The 24,204-nt window shown below is 36.7% G+C and overlaps 1 protein-coding gene across 1 annotated transcript in view; it reads right to left on the bottom strand.

Annotated features, from left to right (window-relative positions):
* Positions 1–24,204, bottom strand: part of LOC584784 (protein RRP5 homolog) — a 32,301-nt gene that overhangs the window by 5,493 nt on the left and 2,604 nt on the right. The window contains exons 3-23 of the mRNA XM_030986421.1: positions 19,827–20,027; positions 19,185–19,358; positions 18,346–18,571; positions 17,320–17,451; positions 16,409–16,542; positions 15,483–15,599; positions 15,024–15,094; positions 14,448–14,579; positions 13,462–13,561; positions 12,728–12,873; positions 11,844–11,943; positions 10,549–10,735; positions 9,353–9,533; positions 8,860–9,045; positions 8,113–8,226; positions 7,310–7,404; positions 6,909–7,012; positions 5,153–5,326; positions 4,070–4,138; positions 3,207–3,391; positions 1,432–1,600 (exon numbers count right to left, since the gene is read on the bottom strand). Of these exons, the coding sequence (XP_030842281.1) occupies positions 1,432–1,600; positions 3,207–3,391; positions 4,070–4,138; positions 5,153–5,326; positions 6,909–7,012; positions 7,310–7,404; positions 8,113–8,226; positions 8,860–9,045; positions 9,353–9,533; positions 10,549–10,735; positions 11,844–11,943; positions 12,728–12,873; positions 13,462–13,561; positions 14,448–14,579; positions 15,024–15,094; positions 15,483–15,599; positions 16,409–16,542; positions 17,320–17,451; positions 18,346–18,571; positions 19,185–19,358; positions 19,827–20,027 (2,997 nt within the window). The remainder of the gene's footprint in view (positions 1–1,431; positions 1,601–3,206; positions 3,392–4,069; positions 4,139–5,152; positions 5,327–6,908; positions 7,013–7,309; positions 7,405–8,112; positions 8,227–8,859; positions 9,046–9,352; positions 9,534–10,548; positions 10,736–11,843; positions 11,944–12,727; positions 12,874–13,461; positions 13,562–14,447; positions 14,580–15,023; positions 15,095–15,482; positions 15,600–16,408; positions 16,543–17,319; positions 17,452–18,345; positions 18,572–19,184; positions 19,359–19,826; positions 20,028–24,204) is intronic.

The raw sequence follows: 24,204 nt of genomic DNA, 5'->3' as shown, positions 1-24,204 counted from the left end.
GTCTCATAGAGCTGCTTAGATTGCTGAGGGTCAAAACATATATATACAAATACTCAATCAGAGAAAGACAATGTATTCTGAAGGTCAAACTTGAACCTCTTGACCATTGTCTAATAGAGCTGCTCAGCTTGCTGAGGGTCAAAACATATATATATATATACAAATAATCAATCAGAGAAAGACAATGTATTCTGAAGGTCAAACTTAAACCTCTTGACCATTGTCTCATAGAGCTGCTCAGCTTGCTGAGGGTCAAAACATATATATATATATATACAAATACTCAATCAGAGAAAGACAATGTATTTTGAAGGTTAAACTTAAACCTCTTGACCGTTGTCTCATAGAGCTGCTCTGCTTGCTGTGGGTCAAACACATATATATACAACTACTCAATCAGAGAAAGACAATGTATTCTGAAGGTCAAACTTGAACCTCTTGACCATTGTCTCCAGGAGCTGCCCTGCTTGCTGAGGGTCAAAACATACATGTATATATACAAATACTCAATCAGAGAAAGACAATGTATTCTGAAGGTCAAGCTTGAACCTCTTGACCACTGTCTAATTGAGCTGCTCAGCTTGCTGAGGGTCAAAACGTATATATACAATACTCAATCAGAGAAAGACAATGTATTCTAAAGGTCTAACTTAAACCTCTTGACCGTTGTCTCATAGAGCTGCTCTGCTTGTTGAGGGTCGAAACATATATATATACAAATACTCAATCAGAGAAAGACAATGTATTCTGAAGGTCAAACTTAAACCTCTTGACCATTGTCTCATAGAGCTGGTCAGCTTGCTGAGGGTCAAAACATATATATACAAATACTCAGAGAAAGACAATGTATTCTGAAGTACAAAACAGCCACACTTGATTTTAATATTTTCCAAGGGTGATTAGACATTTTCTCAGTGAAATGTGCTCTGGGCTTTATCGTCATGGTTAGGGTTATGTAGGGAAAGGAGTAGGGTTATGTTTACAGTTAGAGATAGGTCAGGGTAAGGTAGATGGTGCTTAGTCCATGGTTTAAGTTGGGACTTAATAATAATCTTTTAATCTTTTAAAGTCCACTATAAATTTTATTAAGTTAAACCGAAAATTGAACATCTTTTTGCCCGTGAAATGATCATGAAATGAATTGATCGTGAGCTCGGCAGCCACTGAGCAGCGCTAGATGAACGTTGCTCTATCCCTTATTGTTGAACGCCAAACAAGGTAGCAGCAACTCCCGTCTTTTGGTATGATGTGGCCGGGGTTCGAACCCTTGACCTCCCAGTTGTGAGGCGGACGCTCTACTGACTGAGCCAACACACCGCTGAGAGTTTGCAAATGTGTGTAGCAAATGTGATCAAAGTATGTGATAGGCAACCTTTCTATGCCTTCTACTTTTCAAGCAATTAATGAATAAAATAGCGCTGTAACACTAACCTCAATCTTGGAGGTCCTTGTGTAAATACTGACTAGCTGTTGGAAGACTTTGATTGGCTCACACTGCTGTAGCGCCCTCTTGAAGACGGCAACAACTTCCTCTTCTGTTCCATAAAGATTCTCCAAGTTGAGATACGCCACCCACACATTCAGTTTTTCCTGCTCCTCTCTGGATCAATGAGATCAATGAGAATTTTAGAAGATGGGTTCAAGAATGTATTAAGCAATCCGATTGGTCAATTGACATCACATGGGCGTGTATTAGTTCTTCCCATCGTGCAAAACATCTCATATCAAAAATTGATAACACACGCTCTATACCTGCCGATATCGCTTGCACGTAATTCAGCCAAATTTAATTTTTGCATAATTTTCAATATCTAGACTATATTGTAAGAAAGTATTGTCGACCCATCTTATAAAATAAATAATGCACTGTTTCGCTCGTGTGTTAGCGCAGTTCCAGTGCACTCAGTTTAGTCCATGCGATATCCATAACGCACTTGTCCTGTGGGCGCGTGCATTATCACCTATGTGCACTGACTAAACTTCATGCACTGGCCTTGCGCTAACACACTCGCAACAGTGCATTATTGGTATACTGACAGTTAAGTTTGCTAAATTGCAGTTTTTCACATAAAAGGCGTATATAGAGATATCTATCATTTTTTTTATTGCAACCAAGAGTTAAGGTTGGATTTCAAATACAAAGTAAAAATACAAAGAGATACATAACAATGGTAGAAATAATTTAAACCAAGTCAAATAAACTGTAGAGCCTGATAATTAAATATATGAATAACAGTGTGCTACAATCAAATGATTACACATTATCAAATAAATTAATGTAAGCTCATAAGTACAATATTGCATAATGAAATATGATTTTGTTTAACATCATAAGTAATTAGAGTAGGTACGGCATACTCTAGTGTGGTCATTATTTCAGTAACAGGCATGTAACTGAACTTTCAAAAAATGGGCATGTTTCAAAATTCAGTGCAGTATATTTTCTTAAGTCTCTTTTTTTATAAGATTCAAATTCACCAAATAACTGTTGACTTATCCATTCTAAAATAATTTAAAACTGGAGTACTCTCAGCCTAACAAAATGTATACTAATTGAAAAATGTTATTCAGGATACACCATGTGTATAACACCAAGACAAATAATCGGGAGACTGGGATGTTTTGAATCAGCAGAATATAAACTGTGAAATATGAATACCAAAGACCTGCTGGATATGATTTGAAATTGATAGGACATGGGTCATCTTGGGCTTAGTATTATTTAAGGGGGTGTAGCATGGCAAATACTGGTTAATGCCATCTACGACTCCTTTTGGACAACTGCGCATAAACTAAAGGACTTGACTAACGGTCAGCGCGCTCTAGCCTTGGCGAAACAGACTGAAGTTCTCCTCACGCTTCGGTTTTGCGTATGTTGCACACACATGAATACTGCGGTTGCGTCGTCCGTAATTGTATTATACCCTATTGGGCTTGAGTCAGGCGATGGGAAAGACACGTAGTCTCTTCATGATACACCCCCCTTTAAAGCAGATTACAACCGCTCAAATCATCAATGTTTACATTAGGTACGAAAAAGGAAACATTGAACTGATTTTCTAGTGCTCCATAAGTGGATTGCTTTGAACCAACTACTAGATTTCCTAATCAGCTAATGTACATATAAGCCTATCAACAAGTTCAACAATAACAAGTAACTATTCAATCTTGCTATTTGATCAGAAATGAGCTTTTCCCATTCTTACCTGAAATTGATGGTTTTGAGAGCACGTTCTGCAATGGCCCGGGCCTTCTCAATGTCCACTGAATGGAGGTAGAAGGCCATGTAACGGATCCAAGCGAGGGAGCTGTTTGGGGAGCTGGCAACCAGACGATCAAAGTCCTCGGGTGTCTCTGGGGTCCTCTCGGCATCCATGAGGGCTCGCTCAGTCTAGATGGAGTGCAGAGCATTATACACGTACAGTCAAACCTGCTTTAGTGACCACCTGACTACAAAGGCCACATTTGTTGTTTCCCTTGAAAATGGTTTCTCATTGAATCATGTACTAAAGGAACCTGTCTACAAAGACCACCTGCCTACAAAGGCCACATTTGTTGTTTCCCTTGAAAATGGTTTCTCATTGAATCATGTACTAATCGAACCTGTCTTCAAAGAACACCTGTCTACAAAGGCCACTTTCTGTGTTTCCCTTGGGTGGACGCTATAGACAGGTTTGACTGTACAATTAAAGATGATGTATCACTTCTCAATCAATGATTCAGTACAGAAGTGTCTGTTTAATGTCGAAGACCCCTCCTCTATTCTATAAGATATTTTTTCTTCATTTCTTCCTTAATTACAGAGCCCCTCAGATACAAGTAGAATTTAAAGCAACTGACTAATTATCTACAAGCACATACCTTTACTCTACTCTGTCAATTATAAACAGTCAAATATGTTCGATATTGTACCTACATGTACTTGGTCTAACAATCACCAGAAATTGCTATCACCAGGATTCCATATGTAGACCAAATAAAATCTATATTGGTAAAGGACACTGCCTTGTACTTTGTATAGGACAGAAGTTTTGTGTACATATTCAGATTGTCTTAACAGTTTACTTACCTTATACAAAATATCTTCTTGGGCCTTTTCCTCCTCTTTTAAATCCTTCTTGCTCGTCTTGACTGGTGGCTACAACATAAAACGAAAAACTATTATGGCCTTTTCTTTTTTACAAAGCTTGTTTACATGATGCAATGCATAGAATGAGTCGATACCTACATGTATACTGTACTAAATAACACAACAATTTGTGCGTTTTTTGTGATACGTGGTATTATACAGATATCGACTGGTAGTGTGTGTAATATAACATTTTCTGGACTGCCGAAGGAAATTATGTTTTCCCAAGGTGTTATATTCTCAGGACATCACATGACAAGCTTTGAACCAATCACGGCTTTGTATCTGTCTGTACGAGCTATCTCATATAAGCACATTACATATCATACTTTTCATGCGTCAACTCGATTTGATCATAAAAATTCATAGAAAAACAACAAATATGAAGTTCTCTTTGGATCTATTTTTTGTACGAGGAGAAACTTACATGTACATTGTACATGTAGACAAGCTTAAAAACTGACTGACAATATGCTAAGGCACACTGTAACATATGATGGACCATAACACAGTAAAACAAAACAAAATGTTTTGCAATTTGAAACTTTCCCTTATTGTGAGGGACAATGATTTTCAATTCATTTCAATTCAATTCATATTGGTTTTATTGTAAAAAAAAGAACAAGGCAAATGTCCAGAGACTAATATTGTCACATTTCCAGTAAAATACAAGATAATATGAAATTAAATAAGGTTATAACATGTACATTAACATATGGTAGTTCAATAATAACTAAAAAGGATAAGGCGACTTGGTGCATCAAAGAAACAATGTTAAACAGTAATTATTACATGTATATTCATTTGGATAGAGTTTCAAAAAGATTCAGTGTTGTGTCAGTTTCGATTCAGTTATTTTGCCGCATTTAACTTCAAAAATCTTAATCGCTTATAATGCAATTCACAAATATTTCTAAAGTTTCTGTTTCAACTAAAGGTAATTTATACATCTTCTTCTAAGGGCACGTTTTGGGACAATAAAGAAAATTGATAAACTCCGGAATTGCCATCCCTAATTTCTACCTCGTTATCTTCTTCTTCCTCCTCATCTTCCTCGTCATCATCATCATCACTTTCATCCGCCGTCCCTGCTTTTCTTGATGTGGCTGGTTTGGTAGTGGTATCACCCCAGCTGAATCCAGAAGATATCTGGAGTCTTGGAGTGTCGCTGCTCGACTTCTTAGCTACCGTTATAATCTATTGGGCAGAACGGAAATGAGAGACAAATAAAGAAAGCTTCAATCTTCGTCTACAATACAGTAAAATCTGTATATAAAGACCACCCCAGAGAGACAAAAGAGTGGTCTACAGGTTCCTGCAAAGCAGACTTCAATGGAAAATAAACTGCTCAGGAGAAACAGTGCTGGCTGTCTATCCATATGGCTGCTAAATTAAGTTTGGTAAACTACATTTTTTTTGACAATGTACTGTAAAAGTAAAGTTCTGTCGGGCTTTAAAAAAAAGTTCTTTATTACTTAATAAAGCTGTTAATCTAGTTGGTTATTGCAGGTGGCCAGTAAAACAAGGAAATCAAAAGTGTCTGCTTGAGAGAGAAGAAACAAAACAATTCCTTTCTCCTATGAAAAATGATTTATTCTACATGTCACCTTATCCTATTTTTTCAGTTGATTTGGTATTAACAAATTAACAAAAGGATCTACCGGTACTGGGGATGAGCCAAAATATGAAAAGTTATATAAAGGTAACACTGTAGGTCTCTCACCATTGGAAATGAAAGAGATTATAATAAAAATGGAAATTAAATGGTAAAAGATCAATGCAGAGTAAAAATTTTGATTGCATGAATGTACCTGTAATTCTCATCATCTTCCATAACACTCGACAACTATCACTCCTATTTCTAAGAGTATTTGTAGCTATTGCTGCTATTACTACAAAGTAGATGTACATGTATAAGCATACACATACATTAATTACAATCAACTGCTGCCACTCCTATATCTACATGTGATAGTATTTGAAACTATCGATTTCTCCGCAACCAGCAATCTCTCAGTACCTTTAATAAATATTTCTAAATTCATCTCTTTTGTTAATAACATAATAGTAAAACACATTTGAACAAGTACATGGAAATGGCGCTTTATAAATACATTAATATACTTATCGTTTTTATTGCTACTACTACTGATTGTAAATTTACTACAATATTTACATGTACTACCATTCCAATCATCTTAAAGTGACTCGGTAACATTGCCTCAGATTCTGAAACAAAATCCTGGATTTAGCTCATGCTGCAATCATAATTATAAACCTTTAGGTCAGTCAGGAATCCCATGGCTTTTACAAGCCGATCGCTTGTCTGATTATCAAGATATTTTATGATTGGAAATCAAAAAATTTCTTTTTCCTAACAATTTTGTTTCACACTACAGTCTAATGGGGAAAATGAGTATGGTAAAACCGGTCACTCACAGATTTTAATTTTTTTGAGGCACTTCTTGATGGTGGTGGTTATGGTGGTGGTTATTTTTTTACCTGACTGCTAAGAAAGCATTAATGCTTGTAAGTACTAGGTAAGCAACCAGACGTTGACGGCTTTAGGTCCTCTCCGAGGGACCTGGTAATGAGGATTAATGCATAACGGATAACGAGACCACTGCTCTACCGACTGAGCTATCGCGCCTCCTTTTGATCATTTTGAAGCACAATTTTTTTAGGGCTTCAATATTACACCATATCACAGACAACGATAACACGCATCTCAGATTTATAGTTGTATAATGATGCATTTAAATATGACATCATCACTAACCTCAGCTTCTGTGTCACTGAGAGGATCTGCTTCTCCTAGTCCGCTATCATTCCCATCTTCTGTGGACTTTTTACCTTTCTTTGTGCCATCTCTTTTCCTCTTCACTGTACACAAAAAAGAGAGAGAAAATCTTTTTTAAACAATAGAGACTAAAAGAATATGAAATATGTGAAAAACAGAATCGCAGTGGGATGTGAAGTCAAGGCGCAAAATGTTTATTCTTTCTTTTTTTGTTTACAATACACACGTCTCAACTCTGTCAGTGACACTGAGTTTATCAAAATGTACAAGAACTAAGCTTGTCAAGAGTATTCCACTCTTATACCAAACATCAACCCCACCCAACCCCACCTAACTGTGCATGTATCACACCCTGGTAGAACAGGGGTGCAAGTTTGTACCTCCTGCTTGTCTCTGGTCCTCTGGTACAGGGTCTTCCAGTCCGGTGTCCTTGCTGGAGGATGAGAGTTCTATCTTCCCAGACTTCTTGTCAATGCTTGGTGGGGAAGAAAAACAAGAACATATTCCATAACCATGTTGACTAATCACTTCAGTTTGGTATCTCAAATAAAAAGACATCAAATACATGAGATATCTGTAATAAATCCATTTGAATTGTTGAAACTATACACACATGTGGGTGAAGAACTGTTAAATTGATGATTAGAATAAAAAATATTTCAATTGTTTTAAATTAAAACCAAGTCTACTATTAAAGTGGAATCCATTTAAGGATGAACAAAACTTGGAATTAAATCTAAGTCATTGAACCAAATATGGAGGACAATAGCTCCTCTACAACATAACTCAATATTCCAAGGTTGCTTGAATCAACTTGTACTATTTCCTTCCAAATATCACATCCACAGGAACTGAAATCATATCCAGGCACTGGTATGGTCATACATACACAATTTGGGGAAGGCAACTAATTCATTTCAAAGTATACACTGCATATGATAAACAATTGAATAGAGGTACCAGGGGGGTGTTTCACAAAACTTGTCATCAGTGGCAAATGACATTTTTTATTATAAGTTACTGAAATCCTTGCTTCTGATTGATTATCAGCAGATTTGTCATTGATTTTTGTCATTTGTCATTGAAAAAAGGCTTTGTGAAACGGGTCCCAGGAGTCATCAGCCACGTCCCCATACCCCATTCCCGACCATTGCCCCTTGCCTATATTCTTGTGGTTCCATACCTAAGCACTTTGGTAGAGAGTAGCTTGCCGACAGTAAATACTGCAGATGGATCCTTCACATAGAAAGCAGAGAGCTTCTTCAGCAGGATGCGCCCATGGAGATTTGATGAAAGACTACAGACAAATAAAATCAAATGATTTGAAATAGATCATTGAAAAAGACGTGACATGCAGCTCAGGGCTGATATCGTCTGTTTAACAAATATTTCAGATATTACATTATAATAAAAACATAAAAACACAAAAGCAATATAACAATGGTAACATCACACAGTGATACTATGTATAATTTAGAAATCTACCAAATCTGTGGTAAGTACATGAAGTTATCAAAATAGTTTAGGCAAAGTGTTCAAGGATAAATTATCTAAACATGCGTAAACAAGAAGCTCCAAATAGATCCCTCCCATATAAAATCTCAATGCATACCTGCCAACCTATCACAGCGAAAATTAGGAATCTCTCAAGGCAAAATTAGAAATACGGACTATTTTGTATACATTTCACACAGAATATCACAGAAAAAGAGAGGAACCTAGGGTTCAAAACAATAGCTTGAAGGCCAAAAATTAGGAATCATTTATTCCTGCAAAATAGGAATGGTTGGCAGCTGATAGAACAATTTTGGTGCTCCATGATCTATGAAGGAGCGCGTCTGCTAGTGATGCAACTATCTCTCCTCTACTAGCTATGGTGATTCTTGCCGAGCGCCATTAATGTCAAGGAAAAGAGAAGTTTGATAGTCACCTGACAAAGACTCCCTTCTCCGAGCAGTGCCTGACATAGCCTCTGACGACTTGACCTTTCTTGAGGTCATCTAGGGTTCGTATCTCTAGGTCGTATCCTGAGGGCGGGGTAGCTTTCTTGACCTGGGAAGGTCGCATGGAGACGGAAGCACCATGCTTACCCGTGCTGGCTTCACTTATACAGCATCTATCATGCAAATTTGAGGACGTAAATTGATAATTAAATGGTTATAACTTTAATGATTACTAATACTCATGATAAAAACAATTTTATTAATAATTTAAGAGTTATAACAATAATGTTAAAGGTGATTTTATTATCACAAATGTATATCAAACAAGCAACAACAAAAAAGATCAAATTCGGGATGAGTGAAATCTAGAAGCAAAGCAAGAATGTATTTCTCACATAGCACCTTTAGTGGTAATCTCTCTACACATGCCCTACACTGGACAATATGAAACAGTTTTGGCCTTCATCTTTAGCATCATACCTGTGATATTTATGGTGCTCAAATCTTTCCAGTGGGTTTTCTTGGTAGATATCGTCGATGTCCGTCGCAAACATGCTGCCTTGAAGACCATAGGGGAGCTGAACTTGAGCCTTGTTTTCCAGGATTTTGGTCACTTTACAGTTGACCACAGACCCTACTTCGAAGGTGGTTGCGATGCATCCTAAAATAACACACCGAGAAAAAAAAATAAGAGGATTGTCATTTCAAGCTACAACAATACTTTGATCATATATATCTTTTACCATCACACAAATTTATATACAGTTCCCAGCTGCGCAGTTGTTTTAAAGAATCTACCCGGAAATGACCAGATACTGTAAATGTCAATGGGAGGTTAAGGAAATGATGTATTCATCTTGAAAACTAAAAGAAAACTGATTGCCATTTTCAAAACATCTTTACATAAGTGGGAGAATACCCTTGCTATTTCTACCAAAAAGATAAATAGACTTTCATTTACTCTTAAAAGGCAATGGCATTTTGATAACAAGAAAGTTGATGACTCAATTTTCTTAATGATTAGAGCTTACTATGGAAACATAAAAATAAGATTTAAGCTGCTTTTTGGCTTTATCCAATAACTCTGGTTTGAACATCACTAAAGCATCCATGAATGTTTGTGAGATTAACATATGTACATTAAAAAAAAAACATCTCCAATAATTGCATGTTTAAAAAAATACAATAATACTACCAAGAAATATATTCATTGAAAAACTTATAGCACACACATTTTAACTAGTGAAAAACAGAATTCCCAAAATGAAGTCAAGAGATGCGGGCAGCCACTGCATGATGGTCCGAACATCAATAGCCACTTTGAGGCGCTATTGTATTTTCAAGACAAGACAAACAAGAAGCAAAATATCCTTTAGGCACTTTAGGTGCCAAAACAAGGGTGGGTCAGTCAGAAATCTTTCTTTTTTTACTCCCCCTTCGGGATTGTATTTCTCAGTTTTGAATGCTTTAATATATTTTTTTTCTAAAAATAGTATTTCAAAAAACTTTTTTAACAAGCTGACTGTAGATTTTCAAGATTTTTGGGTCGGTCGCAAACGGCAATACAACATTTTTTTTCTTAGGCCTTATTATGAATAGTGCATTAATGTAATTGAAATACATGTTATAATGTACATGCAGATCTTTGATAAAGAAGTAACTGAATTTTGACTTACCGCTCATAGACAGCTCGAGCATGTTGTGCTCGTTATCCTGTCTCACGACCTTTGCCCTATGAACCTGACCCGGTTTGAAGTACGACTCTGGGTTCTCCAGTGTAGAGGCATGCTTGGAGAGATTTAGGCGATGAATTTTGCCTTCCAGAGATCGACTGAGGTGAACCCATAGAATCTCCTTGTGGAACTGAAAAATTACAATTTAACATTGCAAAATAAGATAACAACAATGACTAATGGATATATTATGGGCTATTCGGATCATTGTACATGTACCGATAGATTTCACTCAAATTGATTTATAATCAAATTTCATAATGTTTATATCTTAATCATTGTCATACAAAAACATCTGCTAGTCAATGAACATCTATAATTGACAAACTAGGATATCACTTAAATTTACTTGTTATCTTTGACCTGTATATTTATCATTTCCCAGTAGAAGCTATAAAAATGTTTCTTCAGATCATGAAATAATGGGAGTAAATAGTTTTTTATTTTCATATAAAATTACCTATATGGTATTCAACAAACTAGTTCCAATATCTAATAAACTCATCTCGATATCATGTCCTCTAACCTACTTTTAATGTCTCTGGCATTGCCTTCAATGGGAAAGGAAACTATAATACTTGATTTGACCTTGAAATCCTCCTGTTTCTTGTTAATTTCACATTCCTCCTTGTTTACAAATTTGTGCCAAGAAAAATTACTCTGAAGTTGATTTCTTGTAGATTTCATAAAGATTGCAATTTCCAAAATTCCAAGCTTGTATGTTACACCCCTATGAGTGTACATTACACACCAAGAATTTCCTGTGTAATTTACAACCTGTAAATACATTCAGGCTGTATAGTTGAGTGACCTACTTCTCTCTTAAACCAGTTTAAACCAGTTCAAAGATGATGTAATAAATATCCATGAACATTTTCATCTCAATGCAAATGCAGTTATTTATTTTGGCTAATTTTCTGAAGAGATAAGTTGATTGTTTAATGAGGTTTAAGTTTGAATTACTGATCTTTTGCTTTATGTTATAAAATTCTGGAAAATATTTTGCATCTGATGTCCAAAACTCTGATTTTGTTATTCAATCAATCTTAAAACCTCAATAAAGACAAATATGAACAAAATTTAAAAAAATCCCTGTAGGTTAGCAGATTCACAAACCTGTACAAGAATGTCATAACAGTCTGAAAATCTAAAAATGTTATTGATCATGTTAAGATGTTAATACCCAATACCAGACTTTTAACATGATGACTTTCAGAATAATAATCAATCACACTTACTCTGTTGATGATGCAAGTGACTGTTTGTCCTATTTGGAAAGCATTCATTTCATTCTCACTGCTTTGGTCTTCTGAAGGTACACTGTCTGCTTCCATCACACTAGTAACAAAGCATAATACATGAGGGTATTGTATTTTATGACCAACAGATAGTGCATACCTGCCAACATTTGAAAATGAGAATTTAGAATTTTTAGCACGTTATGTCTTCGAAAATAAGAAATCTGTACGCTTAACAGGCGTTTGCACATGCAGCGGCAGTGTAACTGGCAATACGCGGTAAATCTGTGCAAAAAAGCGAATACAAATTCGCTGCTCAATCATGCAGGCCTTCAACGCACGCAATACATGAACTCTCACATCGCGGCATATGATAAAACAAGCTTAATTGGCTTAAGCAACAAACAAAAATTTGCAAATCCGGGATATCCCGCATTTTGGGGTCCTAAAAATCCAGAAAAACAGGGTATTCCGAATTATTCGGGAGGGTTGGCAGGTATGATAGTGTCTCAATTAGCTATTCCTATTACCATTAGTTTACCTGGTATTTCTGGCCTTTATTCAACTGATCAATTTAACTTAATTTAATCCTGCTTTTTTCCTTTTTCTTCTGCCTCCCCATATTTGACATTTTCCCATTGACAATGCTTGGCATCAAATTCTCACAGACACAATTCATAGTGGAGTACTTCTGTATCAATTGTGGTAGGAAAGAAGTCACTTCTCTGTAATATCAAATGTTGAGATACATGTAGCAATAGGTAGAGAGAGGGGGTAGAGGGATTGTGTGAGAGAGAGAGAGAGAGAGAGAGAGAGAGATACTCTGAAGGAAATACAGATAAGAAAGAGAAAGAGAGAAAGAGAAAGAAAGAGAGAGAGCATACCTTTTTCTGGTGCTCAGTTCTAAAAGAGACAGAGCACCATGGCCATGTGAGACGGCCAGATGCTGTCCTCTCTTGCCCCGGCGACAACCTATGACCTTTGCTTTGACCTTCTGACCTATGGTGAAGAACTCCAGAGGGTATGAACCCTATGGACGAGAAAAACAAAAAGATTGGTTGGATAAATGGTAAAAACGTTATATACTGGTTCTCAATTACACGATGGATAAGTTCACCATACATTGATGATTATTCTATCCATTGCCTACGGGAACTTGAGAATCGAGTACTGGTAGTCAATATGTTAAAGCCCCACTGCACTAGTTTAGCCAGGGGGATTAGACCTACATGTACCTGCATGATCACTGACAGGTGGTTATCTCATCAAATAAACTCTCAATTAACATAAGAAAAAAGGGAATCATGGGGGATCAATGGTCACTGATGAGGCATTGTTTGCTATATAGAAGGCGCAAGTAGCTATAAGTAGTGCAGTGGGGCTTTAAGAGATATCATAATTCCATTGGTGATTGCAATTTTAAACAAATCTCTGGCTAAATCTCGGTGCATCATTAGAAACCACTTGATTATCCAATATTACGAAGGAAAAAACATGTATCATTACAAAGATTAAGCTGTCATTTAAAAAAGGGTGTGACTTGTGTATGGTATAATTTAATGATATCACATACAAAGGACAAGAAAGAATGATCAACTTGTTCATTTTCGGTACTCACCGGTTTCATTGTATCCGATACTTCGGTTGCATGTATCCTGCCATAGCCTTGACCACCCTCAATCTCTATGTTCACTTGAGATTCCTTCACTGACTTCACACTGAAGCAAAACAAACAGGTATGAGTTAAAAATCACATGTTGTCCCCCTGAAAAACCTTCTTTCCATTCACTTACAAATTTCAAAAACAGGTACTGTCTTTTCTTTTACTTTTTTCAGTTTTGCATCTTTGCATCTACAGTCTTCATACACTGTAGGTAAAATACTAATAATGATATTCCATTTTCCTAAATGGAAGCACATATCTCATGATATGTACATAAAACGTATGCATTTCAAATGTGACAGGAAATTATTATCCTGGCTTTAAATCTGGCAGCTGTTATCAGCACAAAGTGCATTTCACTGTGATAATACCCCAGTCACTGGATTTGATTGAAGGTAAAGACCGGTAGTGGTAAAATTGCGGTGCAAGGGTTTTGGGTGCAAAATATCCATTCAATATTGTTTAAATATCGCCTTCAGAGGTTTAGATGGCAATATTTCAACCTAAATTCGCAAAAAAGCTGAAATATTTTCCCAAATGTTCAATGTTGAAGTGCATTAGCGATATCTATCCAGGTCAGATCGATATGATAATTTAACAAATATATCAATTAGAAGGCGGTTTCATCACGTATTAGTCATGATTGGTAATGAGAGCTTCTATTTCATTTTTTGAGAGGGGGTATTTCCAAAACTGGTCTATACCTTTAAGATTGATTAATGTGAGCTAACTGTAGATTGACCATGCACAGGGCAGGTATTTGAACCATAAACTTTTTGAATGAAACACAAGTGAATGAACCACTATATCTTGGTGCTTCCAGCTCACATGTACACTGTATTCACAAGTCCTCTTTTAATTTACTTTTTAAAAGACAGCATCCCTGAATTACATGTCCTGACAACGATACAAATAAATTTCGTCTTTAAATGAGTACTTACACGGCATCTACAATCTGACCGACTAACTTCTGAGAGGTATCATGGACAGCGGCCGACTTGCGTTCTTTCTCCTTCTTCTTGGAGGGCTTATCTTCCTTCACCAGAGCTGCTAAGAATCTGCCGTCGACAAAACTGCACGTGAACGAAACAGAGTGACAGTAACATACCAAAATTATAATATACGATGGTGATGACAATGATGATGATGATGATGATGACGATGACGACGACTACGATGATGATGATGATGATGATGGTTTCTTGTCTCAGACATTCAACGTTCTTGGTCAGTGTTTCAAAATCTGATTTTTTTCCATTAGTCTTTGTTGGCATTAGTATTATTCTTGAGATAATGTCATAGCTGGGAACCGGAAAGCATTGAATGTATTGCTAAACAATGTGTGTATATATAAATCTGCTGTGCAGATGGCCTCATCTGTTGACCACTTCAAGAAATTACTCAAGTCACTATATATACGTGACTGATCTCTGAGAATATGTTATAACCAGGACAGGGATTGTACAGTATATTTGCTGGTATACTGTGATATCATTTGCTTACATTATGAAACTTACCTAGAGTCACCTATTGTTACTGTATCCCCAATTTTTATAGCATCCTTCTGCACTGAGAAGTTGTTCAGGTGCTACATGTAGAAGAAAACAATAGCAATCATCATTGATGAATAGAAAGATATAACAGTAAATACAATCATTCAAGTCAAATGGAAATTAGCCAATACATATTTAAACACGTGTAAACCACTACAAAAATCACCGGTGATACTCCTATGAAATCATTTACAAATAAATCTCATCCCGGAATCAATATCATTAATTTTATCAATGCAAAAACAAAGTCAATTGAATCAATAAAATTAGATGGAAAATAACCAGGCACATCTGAATACAAAATTGTAACAGCCAAAACTGTAACACCTATCAAATCATTTCAAAACACATACCATACAAAATATAATCACACAGCCCCAAAAGGGTAGGTAGATGTAAGTAAATCATGTCTAACTGACTCACCTGTTTTGCAGACAGGTAGACAAGTTTTCCCTGGCCTGTTTGGGCTAATATGAATTCACTTTTGACCATCAGAACCTTTCCTTTGTCTTCTGCCAAAGATGCAACCGCTTTCTTGCCCTTTGAAACAAAAACAACAACATTACAAGCAAGGAATCAGTAGAATGTCTTTCCATATGGTTTGATTAAGTCTACCAATTAGTTCAATGTTGTATATTAGGTGGACAATGGAGCACTTTCAGAATGGCTTCATAAATTTTGTTTATGTGAAGCAATGAATCAGATAATAATCAAATCTTTCCGATTCTGTGCTTGATTTGAAAGTATATCATTACCAGCATACAGAAATGTATACATTTATTTCCCCTCTTACATGTAGTTCCTATGTATCTGTAAATATATTGCTGCCTTGTATTTCTGTTTATACACCCTCCCCTCTATTTGTCTGCCTGTTTATATTTTATATATTTTTATTTTTTTTATTTTTTATTTTCACTTTATCGAATCTTGTAAATATGTGATTCTCATGATTTTTGATGATTTTTGATGAAATAAAGTCTTTGTTTGAATTTTTGAATTTTTTAAAATAAATTTTAAATAATTGTTGCACACCTTTCATTTCATTTAATCGTTCCTCCCCTGAAATCTGACAAGAATCTTAAACAAACATGTAAGTTACTTTGGCAAAACAAGGTGAACTAATGGCACACAATGGCTCGTTTTTGGTCTACAATTAATTGCCACTTAACAGTATCGACCTACACATGTAAAATCGTCCAACATCTAACCATGCCTGATAAATTATCTGAAAATAAAACAATATGTAAACAGCTTTACATGTATCTTTACATGAGTAAATTGCACCTTTTCTGGCTCGTACAGGTCAAATATACAACAAAACAAAAAAGTCAGCATTCAGCCTTTGTTACCTTTTTGCCTTTAGATTTAGATTTCTTGCATCCCTCTATGGTGTCTGGCTTCAGCGACAGAGTGACAGCTTTGCTTGATAGATCAATATTCATCACACAAGCTTCAATACTATCCCCAACTTTGGGGGATTTCCCTACAGATCAAAGATGAAGGAATATAAAATATAACGTCTGTACCTGTACTAGACATTAACATATTTACAGTGTATACTAACAATTAAGACTGAAAGAGAATGACATATTGAAATCCCTAACTTTCCCTTATTCTGAAAGGTTACTTTAATATTGAGATAACTGTTTGGAGCCAGTTTAACTCTGTATATAATGATATGAGTTAGCTCCCTTCTGGCTCAAAAGAGACAAATTAAAGTTAATATCTTTGCAAGCCTGTGGGGTTGGACTGGCATTTCTCTCAGTGACAATTGGTCAAGACTTTATTTCATTAAAAATATAAGGTTATGATTAGTGTTATTTTTAGTGTTAGAGATTTGGGTAAGGATAAAGGTTAGGTATAGTGTTGGGTCCAGGATTGTAGTCAGGAATGCAGTGAGTGTAGGAAATTGACTGCAAAGCAATGTCATCAGAGCACTCCTTGTCACTAGCAGAAAGAGACTTAATCTTCAAAGTCTTCACAGGTTATTTGTTTTATTAGTGAACTGTATGTAGAAGGTCGTATTCATGGAAAGAAGAAGAGGGGAAGACCTCGTAAAGGCTTTCTAAATGATTTAATCACAGAATGTGGAGCAACAGGGTATGAAACGCTGAAATGGATGGCTCAAGACTGAGGAACGTGGAGAGACACTTGATATAAAATTTTGATTGGGTCACTGAACCTGTCGTAAACTGACAGATCACTATTGATGATGTAGAGGAACAATTAATTTACAGATTTATTCAAGGTTTATCATTACCATGTACATGATCCTGTGGAATGACTGCATCAACGGCGTGAGGGAGGGAACAGATGATTCCCTTTCCTGGAGTACTCCTGACTGTGGCATGGACCAGAGAGCCAACCTTGTGGGAGATCACATGCTTGAACTCTACAAAGAGGGAGAAAAGGAAAGAACTTTTAAAGGCGGGACTGCACTACTCGTAGCTACTTGCGCCCTCTATATAGTAAACAATGCCTAAGCGGTACCCATCGGTCCCCCATGATCCCCTTTTTCTTATGTTAATTGAGAGCTGGTTTGATGAGATAACCTCCTGTCAGTGACCTTGCATGGAGGTCTAATCCCTCCTGGCCAAACTATTGCAGACAGGCTTTAAGTTAAGTTTTTAATAGGAGTATTGAAATGCTACTACAGTAAAACCTGTCTTAGTGGCCACCTCACTATAAAGGCCACCTGTCTATAGTGGCCATTTATTTTTGTTTCCCTTGAGAAGAATATGTGTTGTAGAACCTGTTTAGTCGAGCCATCTGTCTACAGAGGCATCTCTTTCTGTTTCCCTTGGGTGGTCTTTATATACAGGTTTGACTGTATTATTAAATGCTCTTATGACGCCATCATGATTTCCCAGTGCCAATGTCATTTATCTGAATTTGCCACTCTCAACCCAGGTGTAGTACATTTTAAATCATTATCGGTACGTGGTAGACAGTAATAAATTCTTTGAATGCTTTAGGCACCTAAGGGTAGCTTGGCTACAGGGTGACTAAAGTATTTTGTAGGCATCTTGGGCATTCACCCCCTGGGCTGGATATGTGTGTGGTATAAATGTAGCTACATTTATACATTTATACATCAGGCTACTGAATCATCTAAGATTCTTGTACTGACAAGCCTTGGGCAAGTTGGCACTGTAGAACAATTCCAAGATCCCATGATACTCACAGGCGAAAGAATGGACAATGCACTTTCAAATTACTCTGCAACAACTGGATATTCCTTAAATTCTATAAAGTAAATACCGTAAAAACTTTGTAAATTACTCACCTTTCTTTTCTTTCAGAAGTAGCTCTGCCCTATCTCTGTCTCTAAAATATGCCTCTAGTCCGGCCAACCCAGTATACACCTCTGCATCGTCCTGGAAACAATCTGACGTTTTCAGGCTGACCAGGAAGCGTTTCTTCTCCACATTGACCTCTGTGACCTTTGCCCTCAATGTTTGACCCACTTCATAGAGCTTGGAAGTATCACTGACAAACTCATCGGACATCATCTGTGTATATAAATTTCGGTTTGAGACCAATGTACATAATTCATACCACAATAAATGAAAGCCTTTGGTTGAATTCAAATTCAAGATAACAATATTTATTTTTTACAAACTTTGGTACTAAAGTCATATTTGCTTTTTTGAGATACTCTGAAAACTATTAGAATCAGACAAATAAAAACAGTCCTAGGGACTGGCCATGATACTGCACAGTGAAAGAAATACATGGGGGCTCAGGGCGAATTAGCCCCCGAAATGCCCAAAAGAGCCCCAGAAAGTCATAAAAGTTTGAATAGAGTTCAATGCAAAACAAATTAAAGAGTGTTATTTTCATGCAAGCAAGGTTGAATAGTAGCCCCTAAAAAAATTTAAATAATTTTTTCCCTGATACTGCAGTTTTTAAAAGGGTAGTGGGGCACCTACATGTACATGTCCAGCATGTCCTATTAGAAGGACTTAAAGTACAGCATGTGCTGGTGTATTTATTGGTGGAGGGCTCATGGGACTGTTTAGTTGTTATTGGTCTGGTGGTTTTGTGCCTCCTAGGAGTGTGTGCTACATTCTGATGAGTAAAAGTACCATCAAAGGTTTGGTAAAAATAAAATTAAGTACATACCGCCTTTGGTGCTAAGCCCACAATATGATTCGGGAATTCCACAAAGACTCCGTAAGACATGGTGTGACGTAGGACGCCAATGAGGAACATGTTGGTCTCCAGCTCTGAGAAATCACGGACAATCTCGGTTTTGTTCCTGGCAGCATTTAAGAGCAATGGCTTGCATGTCACAATCTGAATTTTCGGGTCAAGGATGTAATTTTAAGCGATATAGGCCTACATGCTGGCAAAAAACCTTTTTAAAGTTGAGGAAATGTCTCTATGCAAATAGGGGTCACTAGAGAGACATATGAAATTCAAGCAATACAATGATTCTCTTTGTTTCTACGTGTTAACATATTAATTACAGATTCAATGTGACCTATAAAGATATGTTTTTACACCATTCATCTCATTTTGTATAAATACGACAGCAATCAATAGCAGAAGGATAAAACCATTGCTCATAGGTTCATGATTTTCTGTGCTTCGAGATAAAATCAAAGTGCTCTATGCTTTTAATTCAAGAATAATTTCTTTTCTTCTGTAATCTATGCCAAACTTACTTAAGATATATCTTCATCACTAAATGAATTTTGAGTTATTATTCCAAAATTACATAGGTAATAGATGCAAGAAACATTTAAGCACTTTCAAGGATACACAAGTCCTGGACTTGCCACTGTAGGACCAAGTCAGGGCCTGGTCTATGACATCTCCCTCACTGTAGCTAGCAAGAAGAGCATCACATATATCAGGATGGTCGGAGAGATGGGTCTTAGGAATGAATGCTGGCTTGTTGCCAGGCAACTGGATGACCTCGAGTCCATCTTGTTTGACCTTGCTGATTTTTACTTTGACAATCTAGAGTGAAGAACAAAAACAGATTTTACCAGAGGATTACCAGAGGATTAACAGAGGATAAACAATTGCGATGAAGTTTACAGTTAAATAATTATAGCACCACACAACCAGTCACCAAGGAATTTACATTGGTGCATCAAGACTGAGTACACACCAATCGTTCTTATCCATCAGAATATTTTCATCATTAATACTGTCACAATACATCATTGAAAGACATACACGCAACCATGGGCCATACTAAAAATCATCCCCATACATACATACATGTAACTGCTTGACCTCTCAATATCTTCATCTAGATCAGAGTTATCCACCTATGATTACAATCTGTCAAGGTGGTGTCCATTTGCTCAGGGCAACTCGGTTCGGACGCCTTGATGTTCTCCTGGGAGGTGTATTCAACTTCCCTGCACACATATCTAAGGTCACCCTTAGAAACACTCACACACCCACATTTACACAAGCACGCTCATCCACACTCACTCACCCAAGCACATTCACACTCACACACATTCACTCACCCACACACATCCACATGCACCCTCACTCATCTCTATGCAGTTACACCCACACTCAAACACATCCTCACACACATCCACCCACACTGGCACATCCACATGCACTCACACCCACTCAAACACATTCACACACCCACATTCACTAACTCACTCACACACACATTCACCCACACTGGCACATCCACCCACACCCACTCACTCAAGCACATGCACACTCACACACACCACATTCACTCACCCACGCACATCCACATGCACCCTCACTCCCACCCACATTCACTAACCCAAGCACACACATCCACCCACACCCACTTACTCAAGCACATTCACACACACCCACATTCATTAACCCACTCACAAACCACATTCACTAACCCACACACATCCACCCACACTGGCACATCCACATGCATACTCACACACACACATCCACACTCTCTCATCCACGTGCACTCACACCCACTCACTCACGCTACCTGACTTTTGCATTTTTTCAAAGATCTCCACATATAATTTTTCAGAAAAACTGCAACTTTACAATTCTCGTTAACATATGATTCAAAATTTATTTGGCAATATAAAAAGAAAAACATATCACAATAGAAAACTATACACGCAAGATCATACTTCCTCTTTAAAATGGGTCTATCATGCCTCGCATCGCACAATTTTGTTTTCAATTGACTTGGCTTTATAGAAACACAGAGAGACTCCTGTTATTTTAGCATGAATATTTGTGATTGTTTTTAAGACATTACAACATACAAGTACTTACAGATGTTGCATTTTTAATGCCCAAACATATGAAGTAAAAATGCAGGTTCATGAAAGCCACAGACCAACACTTAAAGATAAAGTTGAGTTAGAACTGGTCATGCAATTGCATTGTAAAAGAAACATTGTGGAATCGATCAAAAAAGGTTGATCATCTAGCATATAAGTATTGATGTATACTGCAAGGTTCTGGTTCATCAAGATTATAAGAAATTTGGCCCAGTCTTGGTAATCTAAAGTTACAAACACTGTACACAGAAAGATTTATAAACATGTAAGACTACACAAACATGGATAAGACTACACGAACATGTAGCATAAAAATCTGGTCCGATTTGTATAATGTTACATGCCATATTTAGAATATTAAGGCATTTGAAGAACCATACTTTTCAGGGAACTGTTTTTGTATGATGTTCTTCCACACTTGCATACCGGTAATACAATGATTACGCTCACAAATTATTTTCCACCTCTTCCCAGAACTTAATCTTCTCTGTATTAAAGTATTTTCCATACAACCATACAAATAAATGGGCTTCCTAGTTTCTCACACGTCCTTCTTTCATTTCTCTACTCAACTCATCTTTCTTTTATCAACTGATATTTCTGTTTAGACATGAAATATTGAATAATCTGAGAAAATCTAGGTAATGGAGTAACAAATCTCATTAATACCCTGAACATTCTGCACTTTCAAAGGACATATGATTTTTTTGATTAAAGTTTAATATGAAAAATATCTTAAAAACTGCCTTCATTAATTTCGTTTGTGCAGAACAATATCAACTGCCACATCATGGTACCACCCTTCTTCCTTTTTTCAGCAAATGCAGGTTTTTTGTACAAAATCTACCTCATTATTTCAGAGAGTATCAAACTTAAAGTTGCTCAAGTGTGGGTGTATTAGAGGGCAGCAACCGGACGGATGCACAGGAGCGTAATACACATTGGCTCAGGGTTATACAGTGATCGCCAAGTTGCCTACTTCACGAACAAATATATTACCCACGCTTGAACATCGTCAAACACTTATAATTTCTTTTGGCAATCCGATGGGCTTAAAAAAACTGACATACAAAAGAAGTCATTTGTCAAGGCTATAAATGTTTGAATAAAAAAAATAAAAAAATAAATGCAAAATGTGCACAACGTTTCACGACCCAATTTTCCGTTTCCAAATTTGCAAATAAGAACAAGCTGTAAAAAAAAATACTTTACAATCATGATATCACAAAATGAAGAAATTAATCACAACACAGTGTACTTAATTTATGTACAGCTCCATCACGACAAATGCACATTACAGTATGAAAAATAGTTCTTTACAGCCAGAGCTCAATTTGGATTCAATACCTCAAAATAGATATTTATTAGCAATAACTTTTTGCAATGCTTGCATATTCAAGAGAAGTGATTGTAACTTAAAGTCTTAAAGTCATGATTAACATTGACAGAATAAAGCAGACATCTTTTTAACAAGCTAAAAGCATATACATGCAAATATATGTGTACAAGTGAAATTAATCAAGTATAAATGAGACTAACTATACATATACTTGTTAATCTTGCTCCAAAGATATGACGTTGAGCACTGTAGCAGATTATAAAAAAATGAAATGTTTAAATGTATTTCAATGTACATACAACATTTTCAGAACTAGTATTATTGACAGTTTTGGAATAATAATGAAACCTTCCCATTTCAACACCTAAAATCAAACAAAAAATCAAATGCATCAGACAAATCCATGAATACAAATGTTTTAAAACTTCCTCCTCACACTACATTTCCCTAGACTTCCGGCCAGACTTTTTATTCATTCCCATCCATTTTCCCCAGTCTCTCTCTCTCTCTCTCCCTCTCTCTCATTTGCAATCCTTCTCTCGTCTCTCAGTTTGTCTCTCTTGTCACCCTTGCTTCATCTCTCTCTCTCTCCCTCTCTCACTTTCTCCTCTTTTACTCCGTTTCATCACCCTTGTGACTTCTCTCTCTTGCATCTCCCTTGAAACTTCTTTCTTGCTCTCTTACTCGCTCTCTCTCTCTTTCTCTTTGATGTTCCAATAGAATTTATCTGTTATCACGTAGGTATTTACAGTATGAATCAATAGCATCTAAGCATTCACTGTGGCACTTTGTTTTCTCAGCTTCCAGAACACCATACACGTCATATGTCGATCTAATGACATAACTGAGAATGTCCGGATCGATGGGCTGGGGTCCATCTGATTTTACCGTCTCATCAGAGCTACTGCTGCTATTAATTAACGTATCATCACCCACCATCTTCCTCAGGACACTTTTGGCAAAATCCCCTCTTGATCTGGCCCTAGTATGAATGTCAATGATGTCTTCATCAGATAAACTCTCCCAGTGTATTTCCTCCTCTATGTTTTCTATCTCACCGTCCTTATTAGTCTCATCATTCCCTGTTGCACTCTGCACCCGCTTTTTTTCAACGTGTCTGCTCTTAAACCTACCATCTTTTGGAACACTCTCGTTCATACTTACATCCATTGTTCCTTTCCTTGACTTACTCCCACATTTTTTCCAAAACAGGTATCTACAGTGTGCATTAATGCATGTGATGCATTCTTTAATGCACTTTTTCTTATCAGATTCTTCAATACCATACACATTAAACGTAGTCTCAAACGTGTAACTCATAACATCCGGGTCTATTCTTTTGACGTTTGGTCTTCCAGAGTTTGAACGTGCTATCCCAGAGCAGTTTCTATTGACCAGTATCTCATCACCAACAATCTTCCTCACGATACTTTTGGCAAAATCTGCTCTTGAACTGGCCGTAGTATGAATGTCAAGTATGGATTCATCTGATAAACTCTCCCAGTGTATTTCCTCATCTACGTTTTCTATTTCA

Source organism: Strongylocentrotus purpuratus, unplaced genomic scaffold, assembly GCF_000002235.5.
Source record: "Strongylocentrotus purpuratus isolate Spur 01 unplaced genomic scaffold, Spur_5.0 spur5_scaffold_15, whole genome shotgun sequence".
Taxonomy (NCBI): Eukaryota; Metazoa; Echinodermata; class Echinoidea; order Camarodonta; family Strongylocentrotidae; genus Strongylocentrotus; species Strongylocentrotus purpuratus.
Note: the sequence above shows the minus strand (reverse complement) of the source record. Positions and strands in the feature narration are given on the sequence as shown.